This window comes from Mytilus trossulus, chromosome 8 (genome assembly GCF_036588685.1).
Source record: "Mytilus trossulus isolate FHL-02 chromosome 8, PNRI_Mtr1.1.1.hap1, whole genome shotgun sequence".
NCBI classification, from domain to species: Eukaryota; Metazoa; Mollusca; class Bivalvia; order Mytilida; family Mytilidae; genus Mytilus; species Mytilus trossulus.
In genome coordinates this window covers 4,534,798-4,549,518 of record NC_086380.1, presented here as the reverse complement: position 1 = coordinate 4,549,518, position 14,721 = coordinate 4,534,798, and the positions used below count along the sequence as shown (strand labels likewise).

The 14,721-nt window shown below is 31.9% G+C and overlaps 1 protein-coding gene across 1 annotated transcript in view; it reads left to right on the top strand.

The window, feature by feature from the left end:
- LOC134681533 (aspartate--tRNA ligase, mitochondrial-like) overlaps nt 1–14,475 on the top strand; it is a 29,995-nt gene extending 15,520 nt beyond the window's left edge. The window contains exons 11-18 of the mRNA XM_063541175.1: nt 10–72; nt 1,268–1,420; nt 1,923–1,977; nt 2,975–3,055; nt 3,525–3,604; nt 10,438–10,548; nt 13,229–13,304; nt 14,308–14,475. Of these exons, the coding sequence (XP_063397245.1) occupies nt 10–72; nt 1,268–1,420; nt 1,923–1,977; nt 2,975–3,055; nt 3,525–3,604; nt 10,438–10,548; nt 13,229–13,304; nt 14,308–14,468 (780 nt within the window). The 3' untranslated portion in view covers nt 14,469–14,475. The remainder of the gene's footprint in view (nt 1–9; nt 73–1,267; nt 1,421–1,922; nt 1,978–2,974; nt 3,056–3,524; nt 3,605–10,437; nt 10,549–13,228; nt 13,305–14,307) is intronic.
- Nucleotides 14,476–14,721: the final 246 nt, after the last annotated feature.

The window sequence follows — 14,721 nt, the reverse complement described above, 5'->3', positions numbered from 1 at the left end:
TATTTTCAGAAAAACTTTTCAAATAGAGAATTGATTGAAATCATCAATAGTCCATCAATGAATGACCAATGTGTGAGTACAGGATTTATCATAAATGTATTGGAATAGCGTAGGTGATTTATCAGATTGTACGTTATTCACAACAAGAACACCATTTTGTTTAAGGGTTAGATATAATGGGAATGGTACATTTGATAAAGGTTTATGAATGTTGGGAAATATTAATATTTGAAGGTTTATATCACCAACAAAAATGCCACACATGTGCACATGCTTTACACATTCATTTCACATGAGTTACCATATGTGTGTATGTTTGAAAAATTTCCTGCATGTGACATGTGTGTTGAAAAGTCATATATGATACACATTCTTGCATGTAATTATGCATTTCACATGCCTGTTACATGCATGGCACATACATATTTTGAGACATTGCAGTTCACATGCATGGCCACACATGTGAATGCATGTGTGTCAAAAAACATTAGTGGCAGTAAACATGCATGTCTTGCATGTGATACACCTGTAACACATGCATTTCAAGGTACATGATGAGTTACATCTTTGTTCTAATATATTATACAGTGTTTGCAATATGTAGCTATATATATAGTGTAGTACTGTATCTGTCATTTGAATTTTAAAATGTTCAAAAAATGTCTTTTCTATACATTGGCATTATAACGATGCTGCAGATATGATATTTACTTTCACAGAAAAGGTAGCATACTTGTTTAAGCTTTATTATGAAGTGATGCTTGATTCTTTTTTGGGGGTGGGGTGGAGGGAGAGGAGGCCAGATTTCATTCATGTGTAGAAAAAAATATTTGATGAAAAGAGACATTAATACTGGATTAACAATATGTTTTCTGGCATTTGTAGCAGCTGGTGTTTATAAACTGTAGTTGTGTGTTTGTATCCTTAACTATATCTTCATTTAAGGCTTCCAGATCCTTAGAAATATGTCTATGCTTAGAATTACCTAGAATTTATATTCAAGCCAAAAGTTTGCCACAGTCAATTCTTCTTCCACATCTATATGCATTGGATACAGTGGAAAATTACCTGTCCTTTGATATTTTAATTGTTCTGTTAAAGTTATCTTTTTTATTGTTTGCAAATCTTATCCGTGAAATACAATTTTCATTGAATCAAGGAACATTAGTATCCAAGAAAATAAAGGAACTCACAGTAGTTAATCTATATTTATATAGCAGATAAATATTTCCAAAATTATTAACAGATATTTTTTTTATAACTTCAGGAAGTTACTAGTATAAAAGTAAATGAAGGAAATGCATGGAAATGTTCCTTCCAAAAATACCTGAAAGAGGAAACCAAAGATAAAGTTACGTCTCGGCTGAATATAGAAGCCAATGATATAGTTGTTTTAGCACATGGCACTGGGCACTATCCAGTAAGTAAATTGTTAGTTTTATTAATGAAAAACTAACGTGTTTATTTAAGCAATTCCTGATATATGAATACCTAAATAACCCATACTAAGAGATCCCTGTATAACGGTCTCACTTGAGCAGGGAAATATTTAAATGAGTTTAAACTAGCTCTCATAGTTTTACTCATGAGCTGCGTCGGATAGAATTTGACCTTATGCAATTAACATAAAAATCTATAGTGAGGATGGGGCATCCCTTTACTATGGACACATTCTTGTTTCAATTTGAAATATGATTTGGTATTTATTTGCATAAGGACAATTTATATCAGACACAGCTCATATTTGCAATGTTTTTACCTGATAAGCATAGTAAACAATAATCATTATTTACAAGAAGAATACTATTTATTTTCATACAGAGTGCCTTTCTCCTTAAATTCCAATGGTCCTGGACCTTTCATAATTTAATGCAAATTTGTACTCCTGGTTTTAGCTAAGAGGGTCAAACTTTATATTTTAGCATATAGCACTTGGAAAAGTAAGAACAACTGTAGCCAATGCTTTACAATCTAAAGGTGAGTTGTTGAAAAAATACTGTTAATTCATTTATTTTTTGTGTATAAGAGTTTTCATTGATCCTGGAAAAAAATTATTTTCGTTTATATTTGTTTTCTTGTTTTAGCGAAGATCTCCATACTGACCTTTCAAAAAATTTGTACTTCATTTAAAATTTAAATCTATGGTTTCCTTCACCCAATAAATCCAATAAATTTGAAATCTCACAAATAAAAATGAATCCACAATACATTAACATTTTGTCCTTGCTGTAGTTGTATGTAAATATAGAGATTTGATGGATTGAATACTAGAAAATGCCTTTTTGGATGTTGATTAACTTATTTTTGGATTCTTAGCTTTATTTTAGATGAAAGCTGCCATTAAATGTAGCAAACTTCTTGATTTCTTGTTGTTTAACTGGTGTCTGTAGAATAGAAAAGTATGTTATTTTCAAAAAGTGCTTAAAAACAGGTGATGAATTTCTAAAATATTCATAAATATATGAACATATATGAATTAATGAGATTTGAGAGTTTAGGTTAACATGACTAACATATACCAAACTCCACAGAAAATCTAAAGGCTTGGTACCCCTAAGGAAGAATTAACAGAATATAAATAAATTTGGTGTATTTACTGTCTTCTGATTGGTTAAAATAATTAGCTTTATTTTCAATGTTATCAATTTTTATGAAGACACGCCCATTCTAACGTTGTGTATTCATACGCAAACATCTGTGTACGTTGTTATTCATATTAATATATATCTTTGAGCCTTATTTTTGATAGAAATTTATTTATAATGAATGGCAATAATTTTTTTTGAATTTATTAAACCATAAAATTAATTTTTGACTCTTCACATTTAACATAATCCGCTTCGCGGATTATTCAATGTGAAGAGTCAAAAATTAATTTTATGGTTTAATAATAAATTCAAAATAAATAACAGCCATTCATTAAATAAATTGTCAGTTGTTTTAATGATGTATTATATATTTTATTCCATTTCAGGTGTACAAATAATTGATGAAAATAAATTTGATTTTCTGTGGGTAACAGATTTCCCATTATTTCTTCCAAAAGAAGAAGGAGGTAATGTGTTGTTAATGAAAGTTTATTTTTAGTACGAATAAAAAACACACACACATTAGGTGGCATATATTTATGTAGACCACACTAAAATTTACTATCAATGAAAAAAACACCTTGAATTTGTTTTAAAATGACAACAACTCGAGCTCCTAAGTGGTGACATTCCAATGTACTCGCAAATAGTTTTGTATTCCAACAAATGAATTAACTAAAATTCAAATGAAGCCATTTGGGGGAATTTAATTTTAAAATTGTTATTGACTTCATCTCTTGCATATAAATTACATATTTAAAGAAAGATTAGAATGATTGGCTCAATGTTAGAAAACTGTTATTTAGAATAACCTTATTTTCTGGCATTTGTTATTGTAGTTGTTTTACACTGGATCAAGTTTTAAATTACATATATTGCATGCTCACTAGAAACTAGAACAGATATAATTCCTATACATGTCTTTTCTATTTATAGAAGGATTAGAATCTGCCCATCATCCTTTCACAGCGCCACATCCAGATGATGTTGAACTTGTAAAAACACATCCAGAATTGGTATGTATTTCTGCAGTCAAATTATGATACCCCTATCGCAGGGTTTAAGGTAAGATTTTGAGGGCTTTAGTCACTTTTGCACGCTATTGAAATCAACCTTTTTTGTGAAACAGAAAGGGACCAAGGATGTGTATAATTACTAGCAACATCTTTGACTTTGTCAGATTTTAAAGGACTAAGGCATGATTGGCAGTTATTGTATGATATGACTGTATTGGCCCTTATTATGAAAGATTGTGACATGGGATCCTGAAATTTAGTTCACAATTTCTCTTCAGTTTGTTCCAGAGGACATTCCTGATCAACAAAAGTTAGATTCCATTTTATATAAACAAGGAATCACAGCAGAAATTAACTTGCAATGAATATCTCACTGCATAATCATTATCTCACTGCATAATCATTATCTCACTGCATAATCATTATCTCACTGCATAATCATTATCCTTATAAAACGTCTAAAGAGATAATTGGAAATCATTTCTTTTAAGTTAAAAATGAATAAAATTCTTTTTGGAACCGTCGAACGAAATTATTGAAAGTTTTTGATGAAAATTTATATCAATTATGACGAAAATGCTTTTGAATCTACGACAAATGAACTTCAAATTGTGATCGTTTGAGAAATATTGAAATTCAAATGTGAATTGTCAGGGGGGAAACAATTTTGTGCATGCAAATCTTGAAACTACTCCTGGTTTATGAAATGCCGACTGCCTGATCTTCCTAGGAAAAATAATTATAATGGTCAATTATGAGGTTTAATTTTATGAATTAGTGACCCATCCGATGGAGATAAGCGGATTAGTTGTAATCACAACTTGTAACACCTGTTGCAACTGTTAATTATCTGGGGGTCATAAACTTGTCAAAAACATAAAGACAGGTAGTTTAATAGTATTTTAATACGAAAATATTTTTACACTTTGAAAATTTAAGTGATGAAATTGATTTGAAATACTTTGCAATCCGAAAATTGTTTCGTAAATAATAAAAGTGACGAGCGCTAGCAAAATCACTACCTATCCTTTCTAAACACAATAATGCATGTCCTTTTGATCTATCAGTACAAAGTACTAGCTACCTAAATAGTAATACCCACTAGCACTTACAGTTCATCATAAGGCACATCCATTCATTTGTAGTAATAACAAATGATCCATTTATTTGTAGTAATAACAAATGATCCATTTATTTGTAGTAATAACAAATGATCCATTTATTTGTAGTAATAAGAAATGATCCATTCATTTGTAGTAATAACAAATGATAAGATACCAAGCTTTAAATGTTTCACCAATTATGTGTTTGTGCTGTTTCAGTTTTCTCAAATGCCTCCTTCAACATGATTTACAAACAAATGTATGATTGATTCTTGTGACTAAACATGTGTTTCTGTTCTGGAATAATCTTCATCAAGGGTTATTAAAGGATAACGAAAAAATAAGCGTAAGCACATGGAAGGGACGTGTGAGCTTTTCACATCACTTGGTGTCTGTTTTACAAAGATCATCTCCTCTGAAATTGTGGGTCGAATTTAATAAAACCTGACCACAGTCATCAATGATAATAAAAAAAAATGCTCCCTCAAACAACAAGTGTTTTTAATGTCTTTTTCATTATTGCCTTTTGTCTCAAAAATTATAATAGAGGGACAAGAACACTAAACAACAAAAGTGATCAGCAAGACAAGTTCTTTAAGTAAGTCAACATGATCGAGAATATCTGTCTTCACCCTATTAAAGTTATTGCCCTTAAATGATGATTTTTCCCATTTTTATCTTATCTTGAAAACTATGATATATATGGAAGTTCTTAACCACCTTGGCTGACTATACAGCCCTTGCACGGTTGGCTAAAACTATTATAAGTCATAGATAGAAACTTTGAATAGATAAGCAAGACAACATCTGTAAGTACAGTAAGTCAGCATGACCAAAACTGTAATTCAATTTCTTATTGAAGATTGCCCTTAATGAGGATTTTTCCAAATTTTTGCATCTTCAAATATTATCTTGAAAGCTATAATAGATAAATAGAAACTTGAACAAACTTAAACATGATTAGCAAGAAAAAAACTATAAATAGGTCAACATGACTGATATTGTCAATGAGCTCTTTAAGGCAAAGTGTACGTAATTGCACGCCCCTAGCGGAATGCGGGATTAATAACGTTCGACGTTAGTTACGCAAGTTATCTCCCTTACTCCAAGAAAGGACACACGAAAGAGAAAATACTTCGTGCGGTCAATCCAACAAGCACGCCCTTGCTGTCTTAAAAAACCTAATCATGAGAAATTATCTGAATTTCTCCATTTAGAAATCAAAGCATTCTATTGTTTCGTGCAGCCTGACTTTAATACTAGTTGATTTTTTTTGTTTCAGGCGCATGGGACATGAAAGGCATTTTGTGTAAAAACTTATGATATCAACAGATTATAAAAATGCCTCACAACAGAATTATAAATAAATAAACATGTGACGATTCTACTTCTATTATTAATTATTTAATTATAAAAATTAAACCTGAATTGACCCAACCAGTGGCAGATCCAGAAATTTTTTATATGTGGGGGCCCACTGACTGACCTAAGAGGGGGCCCGCTCTAGTCACGCTTGAACAGTGATTCCCTATATATAAGCAACCAATTTTTTTTCCAAAAAGGGGGGCCCGTGCCCCCTGGGCCCTCCCCCTAAATCCACCTCTGCCAACAATATCTTTTTAAAAGCCGTAGTTTTGAACAAAAACACACAGTACTCAACATACAGTTTTAGGTTACCGAACAACTAATGAATTACATGTGAAATTAATTATAAGATTAAAAAAACGTTGACATGTTCGTATTTTGTGCTAATGAAAATTTTAGGACATGTTTTATATCAATTTAGAAAATAAGACGATACCAAGAGAATATAATTTGACGACTACTTACAAGTCGGAAGAACAAAGACCGAAAGTTAACAAATTAGGCCCCAAAAAGATACTCATAGTAAACTAAAAAAGTGATCACTCTAAACATTTATCTTAGAATAAGTAAAAAATATGCAGAAAATAAACAGGTGTCTTCTATTCCGTCCGAAATTTATTGGAAAACTGAATCTAAATTAAGAACCAAATTGAAATTGAAAGTACAAATACACATGATTCATGTATGATAAAAATATAACACGTCATTTCTTCTTTTTCAAATTCCAATTTCGAAGAGATAGCAAAATTTGTTTTCTTATATTGTGCCTGTGTGCATCATTTCAAAATAGAGAAAAAAATGTAATTTTGACTGAGTAACGTGTTATTCCTAATAGGTCTCAATTCAAGATTATAAATGAGTAGAAAATATCATTACGGTTAAAGAAAAGAGGCCAGGAAAGTTTTGTGGCACTTGTAACTGTAATTTAGTGTTTAGTGGAATGAGAGGTGAAATAAGTTCAGACATTTTATACATTTCGATAGCATTTTAAAGATTTTTTTATTAATTTAACGGAAGTCTACTGCAAGGAATGCATATAAACGACCTCAATGATTACCCAGGAAGATCTCGCACTCAGTCAGCTCTATGCTTTCACTTAGTTCATGATAATAGATCATAATACAAGAACTGAGAGGCCCGTGGTGTACTAGCAGGATCCAGCCATTAAAAAAGGGGGCCCCAACCCAGGACAAAGGGGGGGGGTTTCAACTATATGACCCCATTCAAATGCATTGATCGGCCCAAAAAAGGGGGGGGGGGGTCCAACTCCCGTAAGGATCTGCCAATTACTTGTCCAATAATGTAAGAATTTGGAGTTTCATATCATTTACATTCAACATTTTTTTTATAGGATATTACTTTTCTTAATATCAACATTGACCCCCCCCCCCCCCCCAAAAAAAATGTATCCGATAAAAATCGTTGAATATAAATCATTTCAAACTCCAAAGATTTGTATTATTGAACTAATAGTTTACTGGTTGTTATTCACTTTGGTTCAAGTCTTTTACTTCACAACATGGTATTTGTTTTTCGTAACTATTTTTTTCATGAATAAGGCTGTTGATTTTCTCGTTGGAAATTTTTGGCATTTTTCATATCAGGGTTTTTGTAGTATACACATTATGTTTTTGTCTCTTTTTAATTGTTGAAAAGAGTTTGGTTGTTAATAGTTATTGCTTACATCGACTTCATTTAACCAGTGGCGGGTAGTTGACTCATTGGATGTCATACCACATCTCCTTATTGTTTTATATGATATAAATAGGAAAGGTATGCATTTTCATTATGCAGAGGCTATATTCGTACGGCACTTTGCTAGGTAACCCCGTGTAGCAATACAGTATGAATAATCTCCGTGCATTACACTGAGTACATTCTTGTAACATTTTATTAGGTAAATTTTTAAAGCATCGAACATGATAATTCTCATAAGGTCGCATTCTTATATAATTAATTTTACACCAGTTAAATTAAAGCGTTACTCTATATTCATCGCTATTCAAATCATTCCCCTACACAAATTGTATTTCATAACACCGATGGGTATGTTACGGTCGTTATTGCACTGACTAGATACGTCGATCTCAAAAGAATCACATAAGGTGTAAGGTTTTCAATTTGAATATACATGTATGAAATATCTGCGACTGGTAGTTATACCAAATACTCCGATCTTTTCTATTTTTTTAAAAATGTATATATATAAGCGAGTCCTTCTTTTTAACCTCATTGGGGTCTAAAAAATTCTGAAGATAAAATGAAATGAAGCGCTTTTCTGGATTACACTAGATAAGGGACAATAAAGGCAGAACATTTTAAAGCCACGGATGTATAAGAACTAAAATAATTGAAGAACCATAGTATGCGTTATGCTTATTGTTTAAATCTGTGTTTCCCCAAGGGTGACTGGGGAAACGAAATATGGTCGCTTGGTCTTCTCCCGACCGGCAGTAAAATATTTGCCAAAGAGGAGCGTCCGTTTGGCTGTGCAGGATTTATTAAGCTCGCAGTCACGTCCGGTCAGATTGGGAACGCTAAATCCAATGCCTCGTGTAAAGAGAGTGCCACACTCTATGCCCGTTAAAAACCATAGCAACAACTATAATTTAAGGTTGAATATGTGGACTGTTGCACACGGCAGAATTTCTGTCCCTATCCAATATACATGTACTCTTATTTTCTAGATGCACTCCAAATTTCCCAGACCATCATCCCGGATGGCCTCTGTTATGAACAAAACTTCCTATTGTATTTATTATAAACTTGTTCTCGTCCTGAACATGCATGACATATTTTCCACTGGACGTTAAGCAATCAACAATCAATCAATCAATTTAAATCCTTAAATGTGGATTTTAACAAATAATGCATGGAACAAACAAATATTTTCTTATGTTACTGAAACTTCATCCAGCAAACATTACATCATTCTTTGTCATTTAATTAAAGAAAAGGGAAAGTGATTGAGATTGGAAATTTTGTAAAATAAAATATGTTTTGGCAGAGATTCGTCTTTAGCATGTGTGTAAACATGACTAATGAAATAGGTTTATTATGTAGACTATATTGTGTGCAAATCCTCAGATTAACAACATGCAGAAATGACGAACAGGAAAATATGCAGAAAATAGGTCTACTTTTTTAAATACAAACATACAGAAGTAAGGGATTGAAAACGAGGTGTATACCCGATCTAAGTATTAAAGCCGATCAATTCATTCTGACAACACTGTGTGAACCGTGACAAATTCAAACTCGATATTTGATTCATAACAGAATCTAAACAATCCATGCCAGCATTGAAAAAGGTTCGGAAATCACTCTAATATAGAAAAGATGAAATTAGAGTCTATGGCAAATTTCTTTCATTTGCAGTAAGTTAATTTACAAAGTTGCATTTTCTTTTGCGACAGAAATATTCTTTATAATTCGTTAGTTTATATAGCGTAAGATCATTTGTAATACATAGGAAGATGGGTAATACACACGAACGACATTGCTACCGCATTATACGGTATAATAGAGTTTCGACGTAGAAGTTGTGGCGACGTTACTGCAGACAATGACATCGCCAGATAATTAATGTTCCGGCCAAAAACTAAACTTCAACAGAGAGTAGCGTAAAAACTAATACGGTTGCTAAGGACTTTCTTTGCACCGATGGATTCGTCTTTCATTTTTAAATCGTATATCAATTTTAGAAAAAAATCCATTGTCCAACAAAATAGAAAAGCTTGCCAATGTAAAAATATCTGCTAATTTTGATGATTTTTCCTATATATCCTTTGTAATTTTGGTGTATCGTGTAGTTTATTTCAACGGCTCGTATCTCAAAAACGAAAACGGTTACCCCCTTTTTTTATTTCACTTTCTGGTGTAATTTTACAAGCAGAATTCGTATGTGAAATTTAAAAAAAATCCATTGTGAAGTTTAATTACGTACACTTCGCCTTAAAAGAGTTTTTACCTTTAATGATGATGTTCACTATATATATATATATATAGCTAGTAAATGGCCATTGTTCAAGGTGTAGGTAGTTTTGATTCTTGATAAGATTTAGGCATGAGATTCTGGCTGTGTTGGCACACATTAAACTAAGAAATCTTCCCTGCCGTAAAAATATCTAAATATATTATTATGCAAATTTATAATGATAAAATAAAGAAGATGTGGTATGATTGCCAATGAGACAACTGTTCACAAGAGACCAAAATGACACAGACATTAACAATTATAGGTCACCGTACAGCCTTCAACAATGAGCAAAGCACATACCGCATAGTCAGCTATAAAAGGCCCCTATAAGACAATGTGAAACAATTCAAACGAGAAAACTAACGAATATGCTTAATAAATTGCAGGTACGAAGTCAGCATTATGATTTAGTGTTAAATGGATTTGAGATAGGAGGAGGATCTATACGTATACATCAAGAGCACTTACAGAGATATGTTCTGACAGAGGTTCTTAAGGTATGCTTCAATTGAATGTCATGGTGACAACACTAACAGAGATATGTTCTGACAGAGGATTTCAAGTTATGGTTGAATTTTATGTAATAGAAACTGAATTTGGTCTAAATAATAGAAAAACAAAATTCAGAGTTTCAGAATCAAATGCATTCGTGGTAATATTTTCAAAAGTATACACCAAAATGTTTATGTGATTAATCAACCATGTCCGTAATAATTAGGGTGGTAAAGGGTTATATTTGTGCACATGTTTGCCATTTTTATTTTACATTCAGTTGTGAAATAGGTTCGTTATTCACTGTGTTTCGTGAAATAAGTAAAAAGATTAACGTGCAAGAAATTTTTAAATGTTTGTTCATTGTGAAATGGCAATTTTATTTTACGTTCCGTGCAGATACCCCTCTTTACTTCCTCAATGACAGATCTCCTTCCGATTGGTATGTTGTATCTGATGACAAAATAAAAATAAAGTTTAACTGTTATTTATAATTTTCACCATGATTACATTTACAGAATTACTGTACAAAATTGTGAGATTAATTACTGCAATTTTAGGAATATATCCATACAGAAATATATAGGTATCTGATATCAGAGCTGCATTATTTGCATTAATAAAAACCTCACACATAAATTCTGAATTTACAGTTTGTCATGTCGGCCAGCTTAAATTATGAAGGAAGCAGAAATGTCCAGAGAGTATGAATGAATAAATAAATATGTTTAAACTAATTGACCTTAAGGCAGGCCCAGGAAAATAGATAATCCTACAAAATTATATCAGTATTAAAGGCCCCTCATTGTTTTTTTCTATGGTCGGGTTGTTGTCTCTTTGACACATTCCCCATTTCCATTCTCAATTTTTTGAAATACTTGCAACTGGAAATACGCCATCAACAGTCTAAAGTTAATCTATACAGCAAATGTAAAAACATTAAAACTTGTAAAACTATATGTTCGCTCTAAATATACATAAAGTACTTGCAACTGGACAATACACAATCAACAGTCTAAAATTAATTTAAGCAGTACAAATTAAATTTGCAATTACGGTAATCATCAACAATCGACGTTGATCACATAACAATCATATTAATAAAAAGAATTTATAAAACCAATGCATGAAATATATGGCACTGGACGTTTTGCCTCTTGATCGTGTCTTTAGTGATGGTGGAAACCTAAAATTTATTAAAATTTATTAAAAACCGTACATTTGTATATGGTTTGGTGAGCTTTTAAAATATACATAATTCAAATTGATAACTGTTGATAAAAGTGAAAAAAAATGCTGCAGAAAGCCAGCCGTGCAATATTTGGATCAATATAAAAAGCATCATCAGAGTTTATAAGTACAAAATAATTTACAAGGTTAACAATTAATTCAACTCTAGAATTATTTGTATGTTCGCTCTAAATGAGTATGAAATACTTGCAACTGAACAATAAGCAATTTCAGTCTTAAAGTTAATTTACAATTACAGATTAAATTTGGAATTTTGATACTATATAGTAATCATTATAAACCGGCATTGCACTAACTAATGCTAATAAATGACAACTTCATCACCTGTGTCCCCCACAATAGGATTGCTGTAAATGTTATCAGCGATTTCATTTAGGAGATACATGTATTAGCGCTAAAAGACGTGAGACGTTCTGGCGTGTAATAGTGGACGTGTTTTGGCGAATATCAATTATTGGACATGTTTGGGGGTTCTGAAATCAGACACGTTTGGGGATATTGAATTTTACGGACATGTTTGGGGGAAATAGACACGTTTGGGGGAATCAGACACGTTCGGGGGAAAGGACACGTTTGGGAGTGTTACATATATGCAGTTAAAAACTTTTGATTTCGGCTGTTTTCATTTTGACAGTCTCTTGTTATACTTACCTCATATCATATTTGATGTCAAATGATATTTACAATTTTAAGAGATCCCAGATAGAGTTTTAATTTTAATAAATTAACATATTTAAATTCACAGGTCATATGGTCCCATAAGTACATTATCATGTGATGTTTTTTACTCACCTGAAGTAAATGTCACATGATGTGAAACATAGGGATAATTTGGTAGCAGAGAAAGCAGCCAGCATAACTCTTTGTTCAAAACATTATGTTAAGGAAGATACTATAATGCTGTTTCAACTGATTTAAGGGAAACATGTTATTGTCAAATTGAAATATTCAACATTAAGTTTTTGGGACTCAATGACATGTAATCTGAGTTTGTCTAAGGTGATTACTTGACTATCAACACAGTGGTTGTGAGTTTCGAACCCTGCTTATGTGAAAAAGTGTTTTGACTTCCATCTTTATTGACATGAATGGCCAGTTTTCCTGGGGAAGATCATGGTTCGCCCTCTGTTCTCTGACCTACTTCACAAGAGGTGTTTTTACACAAATAATAAATTAATAGACCATAGTTTCTGTGATTACATTAGTTATTAGTATATAAGAGGAGTATTTACTAACACACGACTTTGCAACATAATCAACCAGGCAATATCATTTGCAAAATAAGAAATTGATATAGGATAAGTATTGCAAATAAAGTGTCCTCAAACATGTAATTAAAAATCTGCAAATTATTGAAATCTGATGAAAGATAAGATGTTACCATGGTTACAAAGTGTTATTGAATGTAATTTCTTATTTTTATTTTTGCTGCAGGAAAAAACTGATGATTTAGAACATCTGCTTGAAGCACTTAGCTATGGTTGCCCTCCTCATGGTGGCATTGCTTTAGGTGAGTGATGAGTCACAAAGGAAAAAGTAATTGCAGCAATTATAAAACATAAATTTTAATATCATACCATGTTTTATGAAAAAAAGTGAAGCAGAACAGCCTATTTAGCTCTTATTTAAATTATAATTTGAAAATATTATTCTTTATATTTTGAAATGATATTTGAAGAAGTCTAGAAGTATTCAATAATATCCTTCCTCTATATTCATTTTTACTGCTGCACATTGTCAATGTTGTGAGTATTTCTGCACATATATGATAAAGCTGAAAGGAATGTTTTGTTTCTCTCTTCAATATCAAATTTCAGTTTCAGAAACAAAGTTAACCTTTTCAACTCAGAATTTTGAGAACTGAAAGTATGTAGGAACTCTGTTTTATTGGAATTATAATGAAAATGTCACCATCTTCTTACAAATAATGTTTTCATTTCAATTCTTGTGTTGTCAGTTAAAGAATCTGTGTCCAAATGCAAATATTCAATTCGGAACTTAGCTACTTAATTGACTTGAGCTTATTGCCTTCAACAGTTTGTGCATTACAGTGAGTTAAAAAAAGTTTTAAAATGAATCTGAAGAAATGCCTGACTAGCTTAGAAATATTTAGGAATCAGGACTCTGTGTTAATTTTTTTATTTTAGTTATCCAAAAGAACTGTTGACATTTACAAAATAACGATAAAGTTAAAATAGACAATTTAACCAAGTTACATGTATATCAACCCCTTCCATTCCTTGTCACAAATGTAATCGAGCTTTGGTTAAAACATGTACAAAGAAATGACTTAGAATATAAGTAATAATTTACATATATGATCCTTGAAGTCAGATTAGCTGCTTCATAGCGCAGACGATGCTTGATATCTATTAAGTTATGATGATCAAAGCCCCATCAATATTGCCTAAATAACGAAAAATTAAAAAGGTAAAATTACATTAAATAAAAAATAGCACACACACATTGATTTTAAACTAAATACTAATTCTTAATCCCTCACTTTTTTGTAGGTTTAGACAGATTGTTAGCAGTGGTATGTAGAACACCATCAATTAGAGATGTGATAGCTTTCCCTAAGGCAGGAGAAGGACAGGACTTGATGAGCAAATCTCCAGCTAGTTTACCTAACAATGACTTAAATCTTTACCACATACAAATCAAATCTAGTTGATAAATAAATACTCTTAGTTCATTACAATTTTCATTTCTTACATTTGTTTATAAGAGTACTTTTGCCAAGCCTGCAACTTTTGTTGCAGAAAGCTGGACATAGGGGTGGTGATCTGGTGGCAGTGGCTTTAGCCAACTTCTTAAAAGCTTTATATTTTAGAAGGTTGAAGACCTGGATGCTTCATACTTTGTATATAAATGCCTCATGTAAGGAAGTTTCTGCCAGTCACATGTCCAATGTCATTGACCTCATT